At 41.1% G+C, this 24278-nt stretch overlaps 1 protein-coding gene across 1 annotated transcript in view; it reads left to right on the plus strand.

Annotated features, from left to right (window-relative positions):
* C7H8orf34 (chromosome 7 C8orf34 homolog) overlaps window positions 1–24278 on the plus strand; it is a 151207-nt gene that overhangs the window by 100835 nt on the left and 26094 nt on the right. Inside the window, exon 11 of the mRNA XM_054985159.1 lies at window positions 19477–19594. Coding sequence (XP_054841134.1) covers window positions 19477–19594 — 118 coding nt within the window. The remainder of the gene's footprint in view (window positions 1–19476; window positions 19595–24278) is intronic.

Consider the following 24278-nt stretch of genomic DNA (forward strand, 5'->3'; position numbering starts at 1 on the left):
ACCAGAGACCCACGAGTAGATTTGTTTGTTGTGGAATTATTTCATAGAGCTGGTGCAATGTCTATCAGAAATTTGTGCAATACGAAGTTTAATCAATTATTTATCTGTAATAATTGGTTAAGAATGGTTTTTAAAATGAGTATGCCTGATGATTTTCAGGTTTTTATTTGTTTTGTTTATAATCCATTTCCCCCCAGAATGGGAAACCCACAGATAGAATAGAACCAAAGAGCAGACTTGAATGCAGAACAGGCCTTCCTCTCTCTGTAAACTATATTAAGGGAGAAACCCTATCCATTTTATTTAATGGGGCTTATTCCCAGTAAGGTGTTCTTAGGCTTGCAGTCGGGTAGCCCAATCTGAAGCTCTGAGTCAGTGGCCCCGCACGTGCATTGAAGTAAAAGCGGTGCTGCTCCACTACTCCCTATGGACTTTTGCAGGAGAGCCATGCTGGCTCAAGAGCTCTGCAAGGTGAGGCACGGCTGCTGCCAAGAGCACCCACCCACCATTCCCCTGAAAACCTCACCCACACCAGCCAATGGCTGTACCACTCCCCTGACAGGCAGGAGAGGGGTGCAGCCAATGGGGAGGCCACAATGTCCACTGCCCACCAACACCCCCATCAGGGAGCAAGCACCTCTGCTGGGGGGGGGGCAAAGATAACAATGAAGGTGCGGATTGGGCACCCACCCTCTCACCTGTTCAACCTTCATTTTTGATGAAGGCCAGGCTGGTGGCTGCAACTCTGCATGCCTGCAAATCCCTCCCCCCCGCCACCACCACCATGAGAAACAGGTTCCCCCTCCCTGAAAAGTGGGACCAGAAAGGCAGCAGGACCCAGGAAGGGTCGAACTCGCAGCCTGCTGCACTTGGGATCAGCCCCCAAGTTCTGGAGAGGCAGGTGGGAGGCATGTTCTTCAATGAGTGACAGAAATGCCCATTGGAAACCATGTGAGAGGCCAGAAGGCCCATTGGAGGTGATGGGAGTGAAAAGTACCCACAGACTTGTGGTGGCGCCATTTGAACACACCACCAGAAAGATGCAAGAATGTGGGTTGGACCACGAGAGCCATGCTCCAGTCCTGGGGTGACCCCCCCCCCAGAGTAGACTGACGGCCTGCAGGAACAGAGAAACGGCTCTGAGAGCCATTGTCCACCCCGCACCGCACCAGATTTCCCAGCCCATCCTTTCCTCCACAAACAGCAAAAAGGAGGGTGGTCCATTCTTCTGGAGGAGGAGCTCCAGAGATCACAAGATGTCACTTCACATCCCCCCTGGCAGCAACCTCCCCCTTCCACCACATGCAGCCATCATCTGCCTGGCTTATCAGATGCCAGAAGCTCTGTCAGAGAACAAAATTCATAAATGGTACCCCTCGCTTCCCTGCCCCACCAGACATTCATGGGTCACACTTCAATTCCCACCCCACTGCTTGAAGTTACATTGAGGAGGGGAAGGGGGCAGGGAAGCTGAATGGGGACTCAAGGCACCATTTGACACCTGCTCCTTCTGGCAGCAGAGCCCACCCAATCCATCCCAGCCCTGAGCCAGGAAACATTTGTGGGGATGTGTGAAAAGACATCCTGATGGGGAGTTGGAGGGGGACTACTGTTATCATCTGGAAGCAAGGAAGCAGACTGGCAGTTTGTTGTTTTTCAACACATTTTATTAAACTGGAAAAGGTGAAGAGGTTCTCTGGACGTGTTTCCTGCCAATGTCACTCAGCTGCAAAGAGAGCAATGGCAGTTCGTGCAGCAGTCAGAGCTGCAAAATCCATCCCTCATCCTACCCTTGCAGGGGTGAGGGTGAATTGCGAGCTGCAGTGGGAAACTACTCCCCTGGGCTAGACCTGAATGGCACTTGCGGAGGATCACCGGGGGCTGGAACAGCCATGCTCCAGTGTGCCTGCCAGCGATGACCCATCTGTGGTAGTGTGCCTAGTGCTGCCACTGGCGAAGGGGGGTCATGCCCACGCAAGCCTTAGTTCTCTCCCTGTGCACTTTCCACACCTTCCCTAAGGATTGCACAGTTAGTTGCTTTTTATCCATGCACTCTAGTTGTTTTCTTTGATTTTCAGTTTGACTTTGTTATGAACTTCATGTACAGTACATTGAATAACAGAGATTTTTTTGCCATGTGTGAGATGTTGCCTAGGAAAATAATGATTCCTAAAATTCCTGAACAAAATTTTCTTAAGACATATATTTATTGCAAATACATTTATGTTCTTCTGTATGGTCTAAGGCTTCTTTTTTTTCAGCTGCTGGATCAAGAACAAATAGGCAAAAAAGTGCTGTGCACATGGTATCCCATGTTATAGCTCTGAATCCATGGTGCTCCTTTCATTGGGATAGAAGTACATGTGCCACTCCCTCCTCAACCTACTGTCACAAATTCCATTCATAAGGGAAATACACACACACAACTCATTTCTTGCAGTGAGTCTACTTAATGATTTCATGCTTGTTGCAAAACTAGAAATAGTCAAATGTGCCCTTGGAACATTCAAGTCATCTACTTGAAAATATTTGATAGGTATCTATAACTGAAATAAGAAATATAAAATGTGAATATTGAATAGATGTGGTTTACTATTATCTGTGTTTTATTGCTAGACAATGGTAAGGAGTTTATGTGAATTGATTTTGGAAATATTTAAGGCACAGTTCGCTGAAAGTATCTTCTGAAGATGTTATTGTACTGAGAGCTGTATAACTGTAAGAGCAAGTACATATTTAATAACAACAACAACAACAACAACATTCGATTTATATACCGCCCTTCAGGACAACTTAATGCCCACTCAGAGCGGTTTACAAAGTGTTATTATTACCCCACAACAATCACCCTGTAAGTTGGGTGGGGCTGAGAGAGCTCCAGAGAATTGTGACTCGCCCAAGGTCACCCAGCTGGCTTTGTGGAGGAGTGGGGAATCAAACCCAGCTCTCCAGATTAGAGTCCCGTTAACATGGAACACAGGGACAATTGCAACAGAGCAATACCATGGTTGCAGTACTTTGGAAGGAAATGCATTGTTGTAACAATACACTTAGGGCCAAGCTACAAGTGATGAATGACACTTGAATAGCAAGTGGATTGAGTGGAGGGCAAGTGAACAGGGAAGAATACACGTGCCGTTCAAGTGTCATTCGTCACTTGTAGTTTGGCCTATAGCTGCCATATAACATAGAAATGGTCTAGGTGTGATACATCTGGGACATGGAAAAGAACATAAGCACATTCCAACTTTCAAAAATGTCTTTACTGCAGATTCTCATCCATGATGTGTCCTAGTAGGTTTGGCACAGTAAGGATCTGCCAAGTAACTGTCAAAGACTTCACTGCATGAGTCCAGGAACTGCATGAGTTGAAGCACTTTATTGATAAGCTACTAGAATCATACCCCTACTGCATTCCTTGACAAGAATAGCGTTTCTCTACAAGCACATAACATATATAGGATTCTAAGCACAGCCTAATCCCCAGAATCCCCACCCCCTTCAGGAAACAGCTAAGTTCAAGAGATGAGCTGCAGAACAAAGCATAGGATACAAGCAGTACACAGAACCTTGCAGGTTATGACAGGTGACACATCCTGACAGGCACACATTCTAGCTAGACAGATAGTTTCAGGTTGGTAGCCAAGTTGGTCTGCAGTAAAAGAGCAAGATCTGAGTACAATAGCATTTTAAAGACAAAGTAGATTTCTAAGCTATGAGTTTTTGAGAGTTAAATCTCCCTTTGTCAGGCCTAAGGTCACCCACTGACTCTCAATATACTGCTCCTTGCCTCGGGCATTAATATTCCTCGCTTGACAGAAAAACAACAAAGTTAGGCTTTAAAGACTTCAATAAGCAGAATAATCCTTCCAACTGCAGCTGAAGAATGAATGGTGACTTGCTACAAAGAAAAGGAAGAGTAGAGCCGGAATAAGAAACTAGGGAAGATTAGGGCAGTTTAAAAGTGCAGTTAGCCCAACAATCAATGTTTTTCTGGAGTTCAGCAAATCAGCAGCTACAGAGAAGCTTCACTTAACCTTTCCTGAAGTAGAAGCTGCTTTTCCAGTACAGATATATTATGTGCAAAATAGGTGGCTGTACCTGTAATAAACTGGGAGGAAAAAAGGGGGGCAAAACCCTACAGGATACAAAAAATGATTCTTTATATAATATTTTCAAAATTCCAAAAGTGCAATGTGCTCATAACACTTCATACAGTGTCTTCAAAGTTTCAAAAATGCAACGTGCTCATAACACTCCATACATGATTCAATACATATTACAAAAACAATCTTACAGGGTAGGATGAATTAAAGATGATACCATTTAGATAACCAGTTCATGAAATATTTTCCGGGAGAGAATGGCCTACATAGGCTTGAGTCTTTGTTTGAAGTCAGTTTATCCTTCTATGTTGTCATAACTTAAAGTAGAAATATCTTGGTTGTTGTTTCATTCCAGCATGGTGCAGATGTAATTGCCATTGAGGAAACAATCGCTGGGGGGTGCTTCCTCCTGGGATAGCACACCCTAGAACGCTCTCTCTCAATCTCTCAATCTGAGGCCGGCTGCGAACAGATTTCGCGCCTGCTTCTTCAGGAGCTTCTGTTTCTAAACCAAACATAGGGCTTATCAGCTATGCAGCGAGCAACATTCTTCAAGTTTGTTAAACAGAGGAAGTTATACTCACATAACCACCAAGTGAAAGTAAGCACCAGCCATACATTCATTCATCCCGGTGTGGGCGGCAGTGTCCTTTACACGCACGTCCTTTCATTCAAACCGTCCCCTTAAAAACCAGCAGTCCCCTCCTTTCCTTATGTCTTAAAGTTACAGCACAATCCAAAAATCCATTACATATATCTCATAGATAACAATTCATCAACAATTCATTGTTAAGGCCATAAGGTTTGATGGAATTGAGCCTGAATATCCATAACGCTTCTCTTTGTAACAGCCGAGTTTGTATTAAATCTTGGTTACGTTCCCTACAGACTTCCAAGATAGAGACCTTAATGTCATTTTCTGAATGTCCCATTTCTTTGAAATGGGAAGTAAGAGGAGCCTCCACTACATTATTCCAAACACGTGCGACGTGTTCCAGAATGCGCACCTTAGTAGGTCTCAATGTACAACCTATGTACAATAATCCACAGGGGCATTCTATGGCATAGATTGTTCCTTTAGTGTTGCAATTAGCAAAATGTCGAATGGTATGTTTTATGTCTTTATAGGTGAAGACCTTCTCTTCTTGAAAAAACTTACAGATTTGACAATGACCACACTTAAAATTACCCATCAGTAGTTGTTGTGTTATTTTTTCCTGGTGAATATCTGCCCTAATCAGGCTGTTTCCTAAGTTGTTTGTCCTCCGGAAAGCAATTCTAGGTCTCATCTCACAACCCTTAATATTTTCTACAAGTCCCCAGTGACGGTAAATGATCTTTTTAATCTGATTTGCTTTCGGAGTATAATCAAGAGCTAAGGTGATCCTATTTTCCTGCACAGTTGTGTATTTCACAAATAATGATTTCCGATCTATTTTAATTGCTTTATTCCATGCCCTCTTAATTACTCCTACTGGATAATTCCTTTGTCTAAATTGTTCGCAAAGCTTTTTACCATCCCTCACAAAATCTTCAGGCTCGGCTGCCCCTTGCATCGCCAACTTGTTTATGAGCAGATGGGAGAACCAGTTCATTCTGGATCGGTCCAACCCATATTGTATGATACTATAGATTTATTGACGATTTATACTTCCTATATAAAGATATGGAAGGAGTAGAAAATTTCTGTACATGGGCTAATAGTAGGGACCCGAACGTGAAATTTACATGGAAAATCAACGAACAGGAAATCAATTTTTTGGATGTCATCACCTATAAAAATGATGAGAGTAAGGTCGGGATTAAGACCTACCATAAGGAAACTGACCGCAACTCATACTTGAACTATCGGTCTTTTCACCCCCAGCCCTTGAAGTCTAATATACCTTTCAGCCAGCTGTTAAGGATTAGAAGGAATTCCACACTACCTGAAGATTTTGTGAGGGATGGTAAAAAGCTTTGCGAACAATTTAGACAAAGGAATTATCCAGTAGGAGTAATTAAGAGGGCATGGAATAAAGCAATTAAAATAGATCGGATTTTGAAACTTTGAAGACACTGTATGAAGTGTTATGAGCACATTGCACTTTTGGAATTTTGAAAATATTATATAAAGAATCATTTTTCGTATCCTGTAGGGTTTTGCCCCCCTTTTTTCCTCCCAGATATATTATGTGGCTGAACTTTGGTCCAGGAGACACAGGGACAAGAGAATTGGAAAAGTAGATATATACTCATGCAATACCTCCCTCAGAGTTTTAAGGAATTGACCCTAAAGGGTTTCCTATAATACGCTGAAGGATCAAGGGCAGCTCAGCTCAACTACAGCTAGCATGTGTTGCAACTTAAATTCATTGAATTGAGTAGCTATTAAGGATTACAGGATAGATTTAGGATAGATTTCATTCACTCTTAAGCATGCTGTTTCTGTCAAGAGTTGATACTTTGTATGTTGTTAATGGTATAAATTCTTACATCTTTAGAGAACCTTCTTTAGAGAAGAAGAGAGCTTTGATTCTCAAAAGCTTATACCCTGAAAATTTTCTTGGTCTCTAAGGTGCCCTTGGACTTAAATCCTACTGTTTTAGAGAACCTTGTTGCCTTGTTTTGGTCTCGGTATCAGTTAATGTCCTTAATGTCTGCTGCTTTCCCCCTTCTAACTAGATTTTTATTTAAATCACTTGTGACTTACTAGAAGGCATTGCTTAAATTAGATATGGTTATTATTTTCTTTTTTGCTATGTTGATATTAAGGCAAGCATTTCCCTTTCCAAACAGATTATGGTGTTTTCCAAAAATATAAAAACTCTTTAGTGATTGAATTTGGACCTTTTCTTTTGTAAATATTCATACCATAAAGAAATTGTCTGCAGTAATCTAAGTCATAGACAAAATAATAGAATATATGTGAAGAAACGATGAAGACATGGGGGAGGAACTGGCATGTTGCTGACCTCTGTTGCTGGCAAATACATTTTTAAAATATAGCTGTAATAGTTTTCCATTACTATGATAGTTGAAGCCTTACCTCAGTTTAAAATTAGGCAAGACTGATCACAAGCCAATTCCAAATTAGCATCACAAGTATTTTAATAGTTTCTGTCTGAAAAGTGAAAAATGCTTTGCTAACATAAGTTATTAATTTGTTATTTACAAAATTTATACTCTGACTTTCTTTACTTGCCAAGGCCACCAAGACAGCTAACAAATTAAAAATATACATAATAAAATCACATCTTAAAAACCATCAAAACCAGAAAACAATTAAAGCAATAAAAAACAGAACAACAACACCCTCCCCCCAAAAACTTTAAAACGTAGGGCAAGAAGGAAGGCTCAGTGATGTAACTCCAAATGAAAGAAAAAAGTTTCCAGCCACCTCAGCTTCAAATGCTGGGATTGCCGTACAGTAAAGAGGGGCAGATGATTGACATGTCTCCCCCTCCCCTTGTGGCTGAAATGGCAGTTGGTGATGAAATGTTGAGCGGTTGACAATTGGAGTAAACTGGAGAGTGAGAGAGTTGGAATCTGGCTTCTGACCAGAGAGGGTCAGCCAAAGATTCTACTCTCTGTGCTCTTTCAGCCTCTCTCTCTCTCAACCATTCTCTCTTCTGCCTGAATTTTGGCTAACTGTAATTGTTTTTCTTTTTCTGCCTCAATTCTGGCTTTTTCTACCTCTATTCTTGCCAATTCAACCTTCATTCTCGTTACTTCCAACTCTTGACTAGGATTTTCCTCACTAGCTACTTCTGGTGCCTGAGTATCTCCCTGTGCCTCTTTATTCTTCCGTCTAGTGGCTATTTCTGACAGGAATTTTTATGAATTTCTTCACAAAATACTTCTGTAGGGTAAGATATTGTTGTTTTGTGGTGGGAACAACTTGTTGTGGGTGTGCTATTCGTATCTCACCACTACCACCAATGGTCACAAACCCTCATCTAACTCAGGCTTGTGCTGACCTTTCTTTACCCTGACGTAAAACTTCTCCTCTCTAAGCCTATTAAATTGAATACCAGGCTGGGAAGCCTTTAGTAGCATGTTTGAGATTTAACTTCAACTTTCTTTCTTGTCCTACCCTTCAGGAACATATAAGTGGTATGGTTACCCAGCCAAGTCCAAGTAGGGGAAAGATTAGGGGTTTGCACTTCCCTTAAACAGAAACTAGCGCACAAGGCTTGTGGAGATTCAAAATGAAACAGGAGGTTTATTTACAAGTAGGTAAAATAAGAAGGCATGTAGGCAGGTGTTTAAAACTGAAGTAACTTAGAGGCTTATGAACTGAACACTTCAGTGGTGTGAGGCACAAAACACTTGGTATGGTTCTTAAGTTGCTGACTTGTATGAGAGATATTGGTGTTATCAGACTTAAACATTGTTACAGTAAGCTCTTTCTGAGGTTGACACTTCTTCAAGTTAGGTTCTCCTGTTTTCACACATGCACACACAGCATGACTTCCCCTTTTTTGCAGACCTTAGGGTACTCCACTGAGTCAAACCCTTTCAAGATATTGGCAGGTGTTATAGTTATGCCCCAGCTATAACCCCGTTCCTGTGACTGAAGGGAAGAATCCTTTCTACCCACTTCCTTGGCCCACTACAATTCCCAGATCTCTTGTGTCTACACTGAAGTTAATGCTGTCTTTCCCACTTTAGTCCAAGGACTATAAGTGCTTCATGAACGTAATGGTTTTTTTCCTTAAAGGGTACACCTTCCCCTTCCTTCCTCACCCAGAGGACTCTCTGTCTGACTCTCTCTGGTCAGAAGCCAGGTTCCAACTCTCTCACTCTTCAGTTTACTCCATCAACCCCTCAACATTCCATCACCGACTGCCGTTTCAAGCTAGCCACAAAGGGAGGGGACATGTCAATAATTCTCCCTTCTTTACTGTCCAGCAATCCCCTCATTTGAAGCTGAGTCTGTAACACTAGGTTCCAGAATTTTGGTGCTACAACAGAGAAGGCCCTCTCCCAGGTTGCTCCCTAATCCTCAGAAGATGACTGCAGAAGTTGGGTAGGTTCATAAGGAAGTAGACAGTCCTTCAGATATGTTTTGTTCTAAACCATAAAGAGCTTTAAAGGTATGAACGCCTTGAATTGTGCCCAGAAACAGATTGTGAGTGAAAGTAGATAGGACAAGTTTGGAGTGGTATGGTCTCTATGACCCACTCCAGTCATCATCCTGGCTGCAGCATTCTGAACCAATAACATTGAAGGACAGCCTCACATAGGCCCTTTTCGCACTTACGGTTTAAACCGCCATTTATGAGCATTCGCCCCGATCGCAGTGGCTTCGGCATTGCACCTGTTCATTTCACACTGTTCACTGCAATTTCAATTTGGTGTCTGTGCTTCATTTCAAAACCTCGGTGCAATTTTGGGCTTTTGGGGCCTTGCAATTCACGTCACACTTTTTTTAAAAAAATTGAGCATGCATAGTAACATTGCAATGTTGGAACCCTTCCCCCCTTTTTGCTGATTGCGCTGTCCCCTGCCCACTGGAGAGGCAATTGGTGGCAGAGTTCTGGGGGAAAACATGTACCACTCTCATTTTTTTAAATCAAGCCAGGAAAGGGTTAAAATGCTGCCGATTCATCTCCTCCCAGGAAGCAGAGGCTTATTTCCAAAGGGCTGTGCAAAATGCTTGGGTTTTTCCCCCCTCTTTGGCAAAGTCTGAAACATGCCTGGGAGGGAGGGAAAAGCAGCCATTTAATCCTTTCCTGGCTTTTAAAGCCAGGAAGAAAGTGCAGGAACATTACAATGTTGCAACCCATTCTTGTCTTTAAAAAAAAAAAGAATGTGTGTGCATACCCTAAGGGAGGAAGGAGAAAGCAGCTATTTAACACTTTCCTTGCTTTTAAAGCTAGCAGGGAATTAGCAGCAAGTTTAGGAATCAGTCCTGGCTTTTGAAAAAAAATAAAAGAGCATGCATACCGGGAGGAAGGAAACCAACGAAGAAACAGCCTTATGACCCTCAGTTCGCATTACTAAAAAAAATGGTGGACAAGGAGTTCAGAGAGCTGAGGAGGGTGGGAGTGGTTAATTCTGCACAAACCAATCAGCTCCCAGGGAAAAGGAGAGGGGGGGAGAGAAGCAAAAAGGGGGCAAAAGTGTTCACATTAGCAAAATGCGGGCCAGCTGCCAGTCGGCAGCGAACTTAAAAAAACATCGGGGTATGTCCGCAGGGGGGAAAATCGGGGATACAGCGGACAAAAAGCGGGACTGCATCCCATGACTACTTTTAAGTGTGAAAACCTTGCAAACATGGGATGTGGAACAGGTACAAACACGCTCTAAAAACCGAGTGTGAAATGTACCATAGACAGTATTACAGTAATCTAATGAATATATTATATGCATGTATTCTCATTAAACAATATTTACTGAGATCTGGACTTCTACACAGCATAATATTTTATGCAGCTTTTAAAGATGAATAAAAACTTCTACTAAAACCCTCACAACTGTCAAGCCAGTTTGGTGTAGTAGTTAAGAGCCTGGAGAGCCAGGTTTGATTCTCCACTCCTCCACTTGAAGCCAGCTGGGTGACCTTGGGCTCTCTCAGCCCCACTCACCTCACAGGGTGTTTGTTGTGGGGATAATAATGACATACTTTGTAAACCGCTCTGAGTGGGCATTAACTTGTCCTGAAGGGTGGTATATAAATCGAATGTTGTTATTGTTATTATTATTATTAAATATGTACCCTTGGTTCACACTGAGGGAATTAAGTGTACTTGAGCATGTCCAATTCTGCAAGGAATTATTCATGTAGCTGCTTGCAGAGTTTTTGAGGCAAAAATGGTTCATCTGCAGGTTTACAGTTGAAATGCAGAGTTTTGAATAACTGTACTTCATGGCCAGCTTTCTTCAGTTGTACCAAAGCAGCCGGCAAATTCATGATTACAAAATTTAGATTTGTTTTATTTGGAATAAAGAATTTAACTGAAGGGGTGTGTGGGTAGAGAAACTTTATATATGTACACATGATATCTAAAGTTGGAACATGAATTGGCTAATTGAAGTTGTGGCCCCAGACTTAACTGGGTGGCTGCATTTGCAGCCTGTGGGGCAGTGGCGGGAAACAAGGCATGGTGGCCGCCATGTTGGGGGCCTCCCATGATCCCATGGGAGGCCCACTAGCCAATAGGTTTAAAGTTCCAGCCAGCCCAATTGGGGCCGGCTAGACAGGAGATGGGGGCAGGTTCCGGACCTGAGGAGGGAGGTTGCTTTGGGGCTCTTGTGGCATTTTACGTTGGGATTGGATACCTTTGGGGAGGGGGAGACAGGGCCTGCTGGCTCTATCTCTCCATTAAGGGGATTCCCATAAGGAATCTTGGGCTGAGTCTCAGAGGGGCATACCCAGCTCAGGAGCTGCTAGGGCAGACTCACTTCCAGGTGACAGGGGAATTCACACAGAGGTGTACACCAATGTGATATCCCGCAGACTGCCACTTCTTGGGTTCCCTCCCTCAGCTGGGGTCTGAGGGGGTGGGGGTCATCAACTGGCAGGCGGGTCAGTCAGTGCTTGAGATCCAATCCCTATGTGTCGCCAATCCTTTCAGCTGTAATTTTCAATAAAATTGTGGCCATTTTACCTCCAGTTCTGTGTGTTTGGCTAATTGGTTGCCATGTCTCCTTCCCTCTGCAACCCCTCAGTACTGGGCTGCAAGTTGTGGCCCCAGACTTACCATGATCCCATGGGAGGCCTACCAGCCAATAGGTTTAAAGTTCCAGCCAACCCAATCGGGGCCAGCTGGACAGGGGGCGGGGGCATGTTCTGAACCTGAGGAGAGAGGTTTTCCCTCAGATCCAGCAGCAAAGTTTAAATTCTGGTGGTGCCCTCCACCTCCACTGTTTGGAGCCTGTCAGCCAAAGCCCACCCAGCCCATCCTATGTTTCGGGTTTTATTATTTTCTGATTGGGGTGTTTGCCTTTTATTGTATTCTGTCACAACTTTCTGACATTTTACATTGGGATCGGATCCCTTTGGGGAAAGATGGGGCCTGCTGGCTCTGGCTCCCCATTAAGGAGATTCCCATAAGGAATCTTGGGCTGAGTCTTGGAGGGGCATGCCCAGTTCGGGGGCTGCCAGGGCAGACTCACTCCCAGGTGACAGAGGAATTCACACAGAGGTGTACACCCATGTGATATACAACGGACTGCCACTCCTTGGGTTCCCTCCCTCAACTGGGGTCTGAGGGAGTGGGGGTCATTGACTGGCAGGCGGGTCAGTCAGTGCTTGGGATCTGATCCCTGTGTGTCTCCTTTCAGCTGTAATTTTTAATAAAGTTGTGGCCTATTTTACCTCCAGTTCTGTGTGTTTGGCTAATTTGTTGCCATGTCCCCTTCCCTCTGTCACCCCTCAGCGCTGGGCTGCAAATATATCTACATACATCTCCAAACCCTCCTCAGCTGCAATACCCACAACAGTAACTTAAATCTATACACTTTTTTTGTGTTATGTGTGTGTAATTAATTCATTACAATCTTTTTTGACTGACTAGTATGACAAACTTAATTGCTTGTCATATTTATGTATAGTTTCCTTTTTTTAACCATTAACAGAAGTTTCTGTGTCTTTCTGAAGCAGGAAGTTGGGTAAACCTGCATCAGAATGACTGGCTCCAATATTAGAAAGACAATATTTACAGCCATATAGGCCCCAGAGTAAAAACCCCCAAACCAAGAACGAAGTCCATGTCACACACTGTTATGTGTCATTGGGATGGTCCTGATAAAAAGGTATGGCATGGATTATTGGGTTTCATTTCCATTATTAATAAGTATTAATTCATTGGCTTTCACTTGATGAAGCAATACTGCAAACAGAAACTGGAGAACCTCCTTTCTAGCCACCAGATGTCACTGTGGAGACATACTTTTGCTAGCTAGGCATCTGTTGCTTTACCTAATCCACCTGCACAGACATAGCAATGGGAAATAGTTATGATGCTCTACCCTTGAGACTTGCTAGGCTCCAGAACTAGAATCATAGACAGAATTCCATCCTTTTGCATTATATCATCCCCACTACATCTTTACCAGTCTCAGGCTATAGAGAGATCGTAGCCAGCAGATCTTTATCCTCTACCATTATCTTACCAATTCTTTTTTTTAAGGGAAACTTTGCAGGTTATAGGAAGCTGCAAGAAGCAGTTTCATGAAAGGCTGTTTGTTTGTGCTTTGTGCATACACACAGATGCAATCACAAGGTATACATAGTGCCTTTGGGGTAGTGGGCATGTTCCCTTGGGGGTTACACTGTTGTTCTAGAAAACAGGTGCACAAGTCACTTATGGAGCTGTTTCTTGCCATTTCTTGAAATTCTGATTCTAACAGCTTTAACCTTAAAAATTCATTAAAAGACATTTAAGAGAAATGGCATCCATTACCTTTATGCACATACCTATTCTGTGACATCACCCAGCTTAACCACAGGTAATTCCTTCCACCAAGAAAGCCCTTCATAGTCCTCCTGACTTCCATATCCAATTTGTTGTGAACTTTAAAGCTGGCATGTCTACCACTATTAGATTCTAGTTCTAAGGATTTGTTAAAAATATGTTACTGCATCAATACAGGAATAGTTTCAATTAATTAGTTAAACTGAAAATAATATTGCCAGGTGTTTGACATTTACAGCTGAAATTTCTTGAAACTGCTGGCCCATAAAAACACATCTGGGCCCGGGAGACAAGAGGCCATATCCATGAATCCTCAATCTTTTATATGTTGAGTTTTTATTGCTTCAATTTTGCAGCAGAGAAAGAAGTGGTAAAATCCAGCATAGCTGCTACCTTCCATACGTGTCACATCTTTGCATCGTTTTCAGAATGCCCATATGCTGGTTTTACTCCTCTCCTACTATAATTTCCGTGCTCTCTGATGAGTATACCTTTACTCTTTCCTTCATGATTGCTGCATGTAGGTAGCTTGAACAAACCACAATTTGTTTCTGATCTGAATCTACAGCCTTATGCACTGCTTAACTGCTTTCTCTTCCCTATTGCCCTCATACATAGAACTGCTATTTGAAAACATCCATGTTTTGGAAGTATTTGATCTAATCATAATTGTTGTGATGTCTAAATTAATATATCAGGGGCTTTGTCTTCCAAAATAACATGATCCTAAACCAAAGATTAAACATTATTTACTTCACAAAGTGTTCAATCAGGACATCTTCAATAGCAGATAAATACATCGGAGTAAGAACCAGAGAATTTGAGGTTTACACACACAGAGACACATATATCAATCAATCAATCAATTAATTAATTGTGGCTTCTTTGAGATCTGAACAGAGCTTGATAAGTGGAACTATTCATAAACCTAGAATTACTATTGCAGTGTGCACGAAACTTAAAAGCTTTTCTATGTACGTGGGTCAGTCATAGAGCATTTACTTCGCATGCAGAAGGTCCCCATTTCAATCTCCAGCATTTCCAGTTTAAGTATCTGGTAGTAGTTAATGTAAAGGAACTTCTGTCTCAGAGCCTGGAGAGCTGCAGCTAGTCTGAATGGACAATACTGACCTTGATGGGCTGATTCAATATAAGGCAGCTTCGTGTGTTCATGTGAGTAGGATTCCAAATGTTAGGATCAAAAATGAACCTTTTCAGAATTAGATCAGTTCTGCTCTAGGAACACATTTGTAAAGTCAATTGAAAAACTCTCATGGCTAGCCTGATCTCGTCAAAACTTGGAAGGTAAACAGGGTTGGCCCTGGTTAGGATGGGAGATAGTCCAGGGTTGCTTTGCAGAGGCAGGCAATGGCATACCACCTCAGTTTGTCTTTTGCCTTGAAAACCCTATGGGGTTACCATATAAGTCGGCTGTAATTTTACTGCACTTTACACACACAAGAAAATATGATCGATGGAAACTTCTAAAAGCTTGTTTGTGATATGTAAATACTGCCAGTGTTGCTTTTCTGTGTTAATGTTGAACTTTAGAGCTTAGCTATCTTTTTAAAAATATGGCAATTTATATGTTTATGGCTACATAAAAAGTGTTTTTAAATATATATATATATATATATATATATATATATATATATATATATATATTGGTTTGTGGAAGCATATAATTCAATGTTGGTAAACAGAAAATACATTTAGAGTTCTGTGTTTTGAATTGTATTGGCTGCTTTAGACTAGCAAGGCAGTTGTGCTGGCTGATCTTTTGCATGTTTACTTTCATATGGATTGGACTGCAATCTTACATCCCTATCACTTACTCACTACACTTTCTAAATTCAGTGAAATTTTTCAAGGTAGGTCTAATGTGTTAATGTGAAGGTAATAAAAAGTATTAAAACCCATAATCAGGCTTTTTGGAACGGCTGCAGTGGGAGTCAGCTGTGTTTGGGGCTCCTCAAGACAGCTGTTCTCCATCTGGAGGAGGTCCAGACTCCTAGGGGGGCTTTGGAGAAGACTCCTGAAGCTTTGGATGCTATTTGGAAGAGATCCTGGGATGCAGCCGAGGAAATCTCCCCGAATCAATCCTTCAGCTCAAGACGGAGGCAGAGCCATTATGGTGTTTAGCTGCTAGCCCCCGATAAGTCACCTTATCTTTCTCTGCAAAGACTTTCTGCTTACAACTGCTGCTGACAGCCTCCTCTGTGGGATGTGTGAGTTTTGTTAATTGGTCGTGAATAGTTTACAAGATTGACTTTATGGCTTAATTAGTAGATAACTCAAATTACATTGGGAAAAAAGATTCTGGGACGTCAACATTGTTAACTAGAAAATATTCCTATTAAGAAATGGCGTGGACCAAAGTTAAATACGGAAAACAATTTGATAAGATGGGAATGTTAATATAACAACTAACTGAAAATTGCTGAAGCTTGGTATGATTTGCAGATGTATAAGTTCCTTCGTTGTTGCTTCTGCTGTTATCTGCCCCATATGCTGAATGTGCAAATGAGTGCTGGAGGGAATTAATGACTTAGAGATATTGGAGACAGGAGTGCAAGGAAAATGGAATTTTAAGGACTGCTATAGAAGAAAATACAGGGGAAAAGGGAGATCATTTCTGTCTTTCTTTCTATGGAGAGAGTTCCGGCCCCTGCTTTCCTCATAGCGTTGGACTAGATAGCAACTTTCTAAACAGAAACTACTTATGTGGAGTTATTTGACCGATATTAACCCCACCAGATTGGACCTTCTCTACTGACATTTGCTGGAAAAGGAGGAATAATGGAATTGCTACAAAAAACCAGAACTGAGTTACAGAACTTGTTACAATCAACTACCAGTCAAATAAATAGTGCACTAGATCAAATGATGCACCAAGTTGAAAACCTCAAAATGGAAATAATAGAGCTGAAGGTGATAATGAATGGTAAGAATTCCCAGCCTATTGATTTCCAAGAGGTAGCAGACCTGAAACAGGGGGCTGGTATACAAGCACAAAAAGAAAGAGCGCGTCAACAGAAATTTAAATGGAAATATGAAAAAAAAACGGAAGATAAAAAGATTAACAAATAAACAAAGGCAACAAAAGGGATCCAGAAAACAAAGAAAAGGTATAAAGAAGAGGACGAAGGAACATCTGGAAGACATAAAAGAAGACAAGCTGGAAACTACTCTGCTACACTCCACACTTGAACTGCAAACCAAGCTGCATTAACCAGTGCCTGTTTAAGGATTTGAAGAAACCAACTTTAAAATCTAATAATCAAGGGAAAAAAACAAAAATCAAACTGAAAGTGTATTGGGAAAAAAGGAAGGGAAAAAAAAGAAAAGAAAAGAGCATAATCAGGATACCCAGCTCAGTAAACTCTAAGTTTGCTGGAATGATGATAATTGGTAGCTGAATTTGAGGACTTGAAAATGACTAGATATGTATCTATGAAATATGATAAAGTTGGGATCTAGAAAGTTTGTTGAAAACAAGTTGAAGAAATCTGATTCTTTTGATAAGGGAAAGTGGTAAAATTGATATGGGGGGAGCAATGTAAGAATAACAATAATCTGTGTGACATGTTATGGATGAAATGATAAAAAGAAAAAGATATTTACATTAAAGTAAAGAATGAAAAAAGTAAAAAGAATGTAAGACTAAATGCTCTCAGAAACAACCCAGGAGAAAAGAAGTAGAATAATGAAATAAAGGATAGAAAACCAGGATAAAAATTAATTAAGATGTTAAATGAACACTCTCTTCAAAAAGTCTTAGGGAGGTTATTATATGTTCAAATAATTGATGTAAAATGTGTAAGACTATTTTAAGTAAAGGCTAGGAAAAATGCAAAGTATATACCAAGTTAGGTAAATAGAAGGAGTAATTGTTTAAAACTCCAGATAGCTTTCTAAGGCTTGAAATTGCAGTTAGATACTAGATCGTATATAATAATATGTTTATTGCTTTTCTGGCCGAAGCCCTAAGCCATACAAACACCAACAAAATATGAACTGTACACTTGAACATACCCAATTCACATAGACATAACTCGTCATTATCACTTTAAACTATCTAAACTCATGAAAATCTTGTTTCTTTATCACCGTGGCTAAAAAGGAAGTCACTATAGCAGAGGTTTGATTGTCAGGAAAGTTATCAGACAATAACACTGAGATTGCCCAAGGAAGGAAGGGAAGCTTTTCTTTTAACATAATAGGAATAATAAATCTCTCTCTTTCCTTACTCCACTTAGGGCAAAAAACTATTATATGATCGAAGGTCTCTAACTTTCCTTGTCCACAGTCACAAACTCATTCAGAATAAGGGAGTCCAGAGAAACGACCAGAAAGCACTTTGGAGGGGAAGGAGTTAAGTCTAGCCAATGTGAAGGCTCTGCATTGAGCTGGAATCTTTAAAGAATAGCAATAAGATGGAATAGCCTCTGGGGCTGAAAGTCCCAGGGATATAGATCGTATATATATATGAGTTCATAGTATAGTATAGACATTTATATCTGTTTAAGAGGGATCTTTTGGTTACTGAAGCTTTTCCCAGATAAAGGTAGTAAAGACGGAGGAGAAATTATGAGTTATTATAAACACTACAATGTACTTAACAAGAATATTGCAAGATATATTCGAGGCTATTGTGAGCAGAGTAATATGAAGACATTCCCCTTCTTCCCCTTTCTTACCCCATTCCCATTTCCCCAGTCTAACCTTCCCCCCATATAACTTGTTATGTTACTTTTCAATACCTGTGATTTATATTCCAAAACTAATAAACTATATTTTTAAAAAATCCTCATAATCAGATAGTAATGCCACCAAATTTTTATCCACTAGCTTCAAAATGAAGTTGTGTGACTTATAATGCTTGCCTCTGAAATGCAAAATACAACCCAAAAGTTCTTATCTGGAAAAAAATTTAATCCATGTCACAAGACCCTCTTCTTTCAGCCTCCCTAATCTCACTAACTGCAATGTCAGGCAGACAAGGAAAAGATAAGAGTTGTTCTTTAGGTAGGAAGAGATAACAGTTCTTTCTTCTGGAGTATTTCTAGGATTCTCAGCACCTCAGATGTTGCCAAAACTGTATTCTCGGTTCTAAGGCATGAGGACAAGAAGGAATGAAACAGGAAGATAGATGTATATTTCTCACCTATCACGTCTGTCACCACCTCCACAGCTGCTCACACCATAGCAATCACCTCAGCACCAGTTAAATCAGGTTGGGAAGATAGCTTTGGAAACCCTATGGCACATGGATGACATTATTGGGAGCTCTACAGGATGTCTTGCTTGGAACTGGGCTTGGGGGGGAAATTCTTTTAAAAATGGATAGCTAAAAGTGTTTCAATTGATATATGGTCTTATTGTTTCCCTGAATCTTCTTCTACATCTGGTCATATGTTTTTTGTTATCTCCACAAAACATATTAAAAAGATTACTAAGTTTACTTCATGGTTTTTCAGTGTAAACGTTTAAAGTCAGTTGATCAGGTTCCAACAAATATAAGTAATTCTGAACACCCCAGTGTTCGATAGCCAAATTACAGAGAAAGTCTTTCCCTTGCCAACAGCCTTTCAAAATGCAGTAACACTGTCATGGCTTGTTTTATATGAAAGAACTATTTTTGCAGTCATACAACTGTGTTGGTAATGATGCTTTGTCTCTAGAGGTTAAGAATTATATAAATATTTGGCCAAATTGATGTTGACTTAATCTCAGTGCGCTCTCACTGAAGTCATTAAGATCATACCAAGCATAAATCATTGCAGGTTTTGACCCATTGTGTTCAGTTTGTTACACTTAGTACACAGGTAAGCAATACTACACACTACCTTAGTTACTGATTAAAAGAACATGCCGTTTAAAGGTTTTGTGTGATTTTTAAAAAATGAATTTTGAAGCACAGATGACAAACATTCTAGTCTTCTTCTTGTTTTTAATCACATTAGGGTCAACCAGTTTGGGATATAGACATGAGTTCCAGAAGTACAGATACTCCAAGCCAGAAACTATTAAAAGATTCCTTGGCTGCAAAAGAACTGCAGACCATGGAAAAACACCTTGCTGGTAAGTACAATGTTATTAAAAACTAGATTTTGTATGTAGTTGACTTGTAGAAATAATTTGGATGAATGAGAAGTTAACTGATATTTTTCTGAGTCTTCATTTCTATTGTACATTATTGAGTCACAAAATATTCATTTTAAGACCAATATTGAACCTGTGTATCAAAATAAAAATTACCTGTACTACTTCCTCACACATTTATTTCCATAGCTCATTAATTTGTCAATGTGGGTCAATAATTCTTATTACTGTTAGGCTGTGTGCGTGTTACATGCCATCAAGTTGCCTCCGATCTATGGAGACCCTATGATTCATAAATGAAAGACCTCCAAAATGTCCTATCATTGACAGACTTGCTCAGATCTTGCAAACTGGAGGATGTTGCTTCTTTTATTGAGTTAAGCCATCTCATTTTAGGTTTTCCTCCTTTCCTACTGCCTTCTAGTTTTCCTAGCATTATTGATTTTTCCAGAGAATCTTGTCTTCTCATAATGTGACAAAAGTACGAAAGCCTCAGTTTTGTCATTTTAGCTTCTAGGGAGAATTCAGGCTTGATTTGATCTAATACCCGCTTATTTGTCTTTTTGGCTGTCCATGGTATCCACAGAACTCTCCTCCAGCACCACATTTCAAATGAATCCATTTTCTTCCTGTCAGCTTTCTTCACTGCCCATCTTTCACATCCATACATCGTAATGGGGAATACCATTGTTTGAATTACCTTGATCTTGGTTCCCAGAGAGACATCTTTATCTTTGAGGATCTTATCTAGCTCCCTCACAGCTGCTCTTCCAAGTCTTAGCCCCCCCCCCCCTCCTGGATACACTCCTTAACGTGGTGAAAGGGTTTGAGTGTGTCAGTGAAGCTGAGAGCAACACCATCAGGAGCGCAGGCTTGGTCAAGAGTCTAAACTCCTGGAAGAGTCACTCAAGGAGAAATGGTCAAAGATGAGACTCCAGACTAAGATGCATCCACTCCCTTCAGGAATCAATGGTCACATCAGCAGAAGAGAATTGAATGTTGCAGTGGTGATAGCAGTGCAGGATTCTTGAAGGTTAGCTACTGAGCAGCAGCAGTAGTGGAAAGTGACACTGGTGGAGGATCTTTCACAGACAGCGACAGTGTCATGTCAGCTAACTCAGGTTAGTACTGTGAAGCAGAAGAACCACTTCTGCTAATCCCTTGCCTTGAAAACCCTATGATGAGACTGCTAGGCTGCACTACATAAATCTTTCTAAATGACTCCAGAAAACTCAGAATTTGAAGGAAATGCAGTCCTATGAAGCCATTTTGCATGATTTCCACACCCCCTAGAATAATCCTGTTTGTGCAGTGGTTTCTTAAATAAAGTTGTTTGCTGTGAAAGATTTATAAGATTAAGCCCATGAAGTATATCAAGGTATTAAATGCATATTTTTTGTGCAAACAGGACAATGGAAATCTTGTTCAAGGATAATCGTCCATCATTATCATCACAGAATGTTTTATTTTAATGAATTCTTCTTAATGCCAAATGTTTAAAGGGAGCTGATTCTAAGGACTCAAATCCCTGTCCTTAGTTTTGTAATTTAAAATTTCATCCTAATCTTTACAAATGGAGCCAGGAATGCTTCTTATGTTGGACAAAAATGTTCTGAGACTATGGAGGAAAATGCATCAGGAGGTCAAGGTATCCAAAGGCATATGTCGCTTAGTATAGTATAAAACATTCTTATGCAAAGGGTGGGGGAGGTATTTGCCATATCATGTGATATAGTGAAAGTAGTCATGAGCAGACAGGTATGGAGCACCGGAAAGAGGTGTAAGATCTTTGACAGAACATGTCATCCATTAATAATTGAGTTTAGCATGCCAGCAAAGAATGATCAGACAAAACATGTAATGAATTTTCCTTACTGTGTCATAAAGAAGCAGTGAAATGGAAGCACTCACACATTTCATAGTATAAATGCTGTATCTTGTGTCTGTCTATTCTTCTTGTCCTGTTGGACTGGAACATTGATTCACATTATTGCTTTTCTGTGGCAGTTATATAGTGAAGCCACTAGGCAATTATTTTGAGAGGGGTGGTGGGTTATAATGTGTTTTGAATATGTGTTTAAACATCTGTCAAGGTAACAACTTGCCACTTCCCAGCTCAATCCACATTTCAAAGATTTTCCAGTGCCTGATAGGCTGCAAATGTGACATGTGTCAGAGGTAGCCACTAGGGGTGTGCAAAGGCACCCTCTTTCGTTATTCTCGTTTCGGGAAACCCGAAACGAGAATCTCTTGGCTATCGGCTTTGTTTTGGCTTTCGGCTTTCGGGATTCGGCTTTTTTCAATGGGAAAATGCCTCCGCGTCTTCCCAGATGCCTGGGGGAGGCATTGTCCCACCGAATCAAGCCAAAATTGGTGGGGACCTTCCTCTAACCCCTCTCTAACAACCCCCCAAGTTTCAGACCGATTGGACTTTGGGGGGCCATGTTATGGCCCCCCAAACCAGGTCCCCCTATCCTCTCATTAAGAAGCACTGCTGCTCATCTTCTTCTTCATTATTTCCTATGGGGAAAAAATGAAGAGGCAGGCTTCCTTTGCCAGGGGTGGCATTTTGCATGCAAAATGCCCCCCAACCCTCTGGGGCCCTTCTCCCACCCTTCCTCCCACCCCCCACCAAGGCTCAGCCTGCTCCCCCTTGGGGGGCCATTTCATGGCTTCCCCAAGTAGGTGCTCTTAGCCCCCAAAGTCCACCCCCTACTGCCCCATACAAACCCAATTCCCCCCCATCTGCCAAACACAGACCCAAATCCCCACATTAGCCCCTCACAGACCCAAATCCACCCCCAGCTGCCCCACACCCACCATAACCCCAGGGACAGGCTGGCCAGCCCTTCCCCATTTGAGAACTCCTAAACTCTCTTTCCCAGGGCAATTCCGCACAGCCCAGGGGTGCCACAATTGTGGGCACACTCCTGAGTGCCAACTTATCCCTGGGAAAGAGCACCTGACACACAACCACCCCCTGACACCCCCCCCCCTACAGAGAAGGCTGCCTATCCTGCCCCATTGTTCCCAATGCTGGGAACCAACCTCACATCAAAGAAGGGAACACAGACACACAGTGATTCAAGTTAGAAAAAAACTTTATTTTGTCACTTTCAAAGTACAATATGACATATCACAATAACTTTCGCCCACACAAAAGAACAACACAATTAACTACACATCAGAGAATCTTAATTTTTTTTTAAAGTTAGAAAAAATTTTATTTTGCCACTTTCAAAGTACAATATAGGTCAACAAATCACAACATATCACAATAACTGTCGCCCACACAAAAGAACAACACAATTAACTACACATCAGAGAATCTTAAAAAAAAATTTTTAAAGGACAAACTCTAAATTTTAGAACATATTCAGGTAACATAGTAGGAGGGCACAACAGGGCATGGAAAAAGAAGCCCACTAGACAAGATTATCATAACTACCAGCTTCATACAACTCTCCCTCCACAGTTTGAATGCATTTTCTTCCTCTCAGCTTTGCAAGGCAAAGCACAGGACTCCCTTCCCTCCTTTGCAAGTGGGGTGGGGGGTGACAGAAGGAGTGAGTGATTCACTCCTTCTCCCCCCCTCCCCTCTTCTTAGAGCCTGCAGGAAGCCTTAGCTTCCAGCAGGATTTTGCTAGGCGCTTGCTAAGGCAAACGCCTAGCAAAAAGAAAATGGCGACAATTCTCTCGATTGCCGAAAGAAAGCCGAAAAAGCCGAAACGTTTCGGCTTTCTTTCTTTCGGATACCCAAAACGTTTCGGCTGTCCCCGAAACGTTTCGGGTACCCCGAAAGAAGCCGAAAGAGGTTTCTTTTGGCTTTCTTTCGGCATTCTGAATGCCGAATCGCACACCCCTAGTAGCCACAGGACTGGTTATAATGAAAATTCTTCTACCCTAGCCTGAACCTGTGAGCAATGTGTTCACTTTGTAAAAGGATTATTACCTTTGAATGAAAAAGAGTTAATAAAAACACCCAAAGGATCTTCAATGATAATACAGTGCAGTTTATGTTAATCATTGTTAACTTATAAAATTCATTTTATAACATATAAGAAAGAATTAGACACAAACATAATAGATCTATATACCCTGTTAGTTACAATAGCTAAAATGTTCAGAAGTGGTGTGCCTTTGCTTCTGATGGTTGTCACTATCATGCCTATAGAGTGTTGGACAAAATGTGGCATGATCCAAGAAATAATTTTAATTGTCTCTGGGGCTCCTCACAAACCATTTCTGAAGTATCAACACCTAGAAAGTATACAAATATGATAGCTGAGGCTTGGTACTTAATGTTACAGTTAGCAGTGTGAGAACAGCTATGATATATCTGGTCCTGTGCCAACCTTGGTAAGAGTGGAATAGTAAGTAACATGATTCATGTAAATTAACCAACACATGCTTGCTATCATTCAGACATTTACCACTAGCTGCTAACAATGAGTAGTAGGATTGCCCATGAGTTTCACCCAAGGGAAAGCTCATTTGAGAGAGCTGAAGGTCATTTTCATCATCAAATTTTAAAAGCCCACCAATGTTTTGATACAGGGCTTATATTAGAAAATATATTTTAGGTCACAGTGGAAACTTTATAGTATGAATTTGCTTCTATTAAGTGCTACAGTTTTCTTCTTAGATGAGCAAAATATTATTT

Source organism: Eublepharis macularius, chromosome 7, assembly GCF_028583425.1.
Source record: "Eublepharis macularius isolate TG4126 chromosome 7, MPM_Emac_v1.0, whole genome shotgun sequence".
Classification (NCBI taxonomy): domain Eukaryota; kingdom Metazoa; phylum Chordata; class Lepidosauria; order Squamata; family Eublepharidae; genus Eublepharis; species Eublepharis macularius.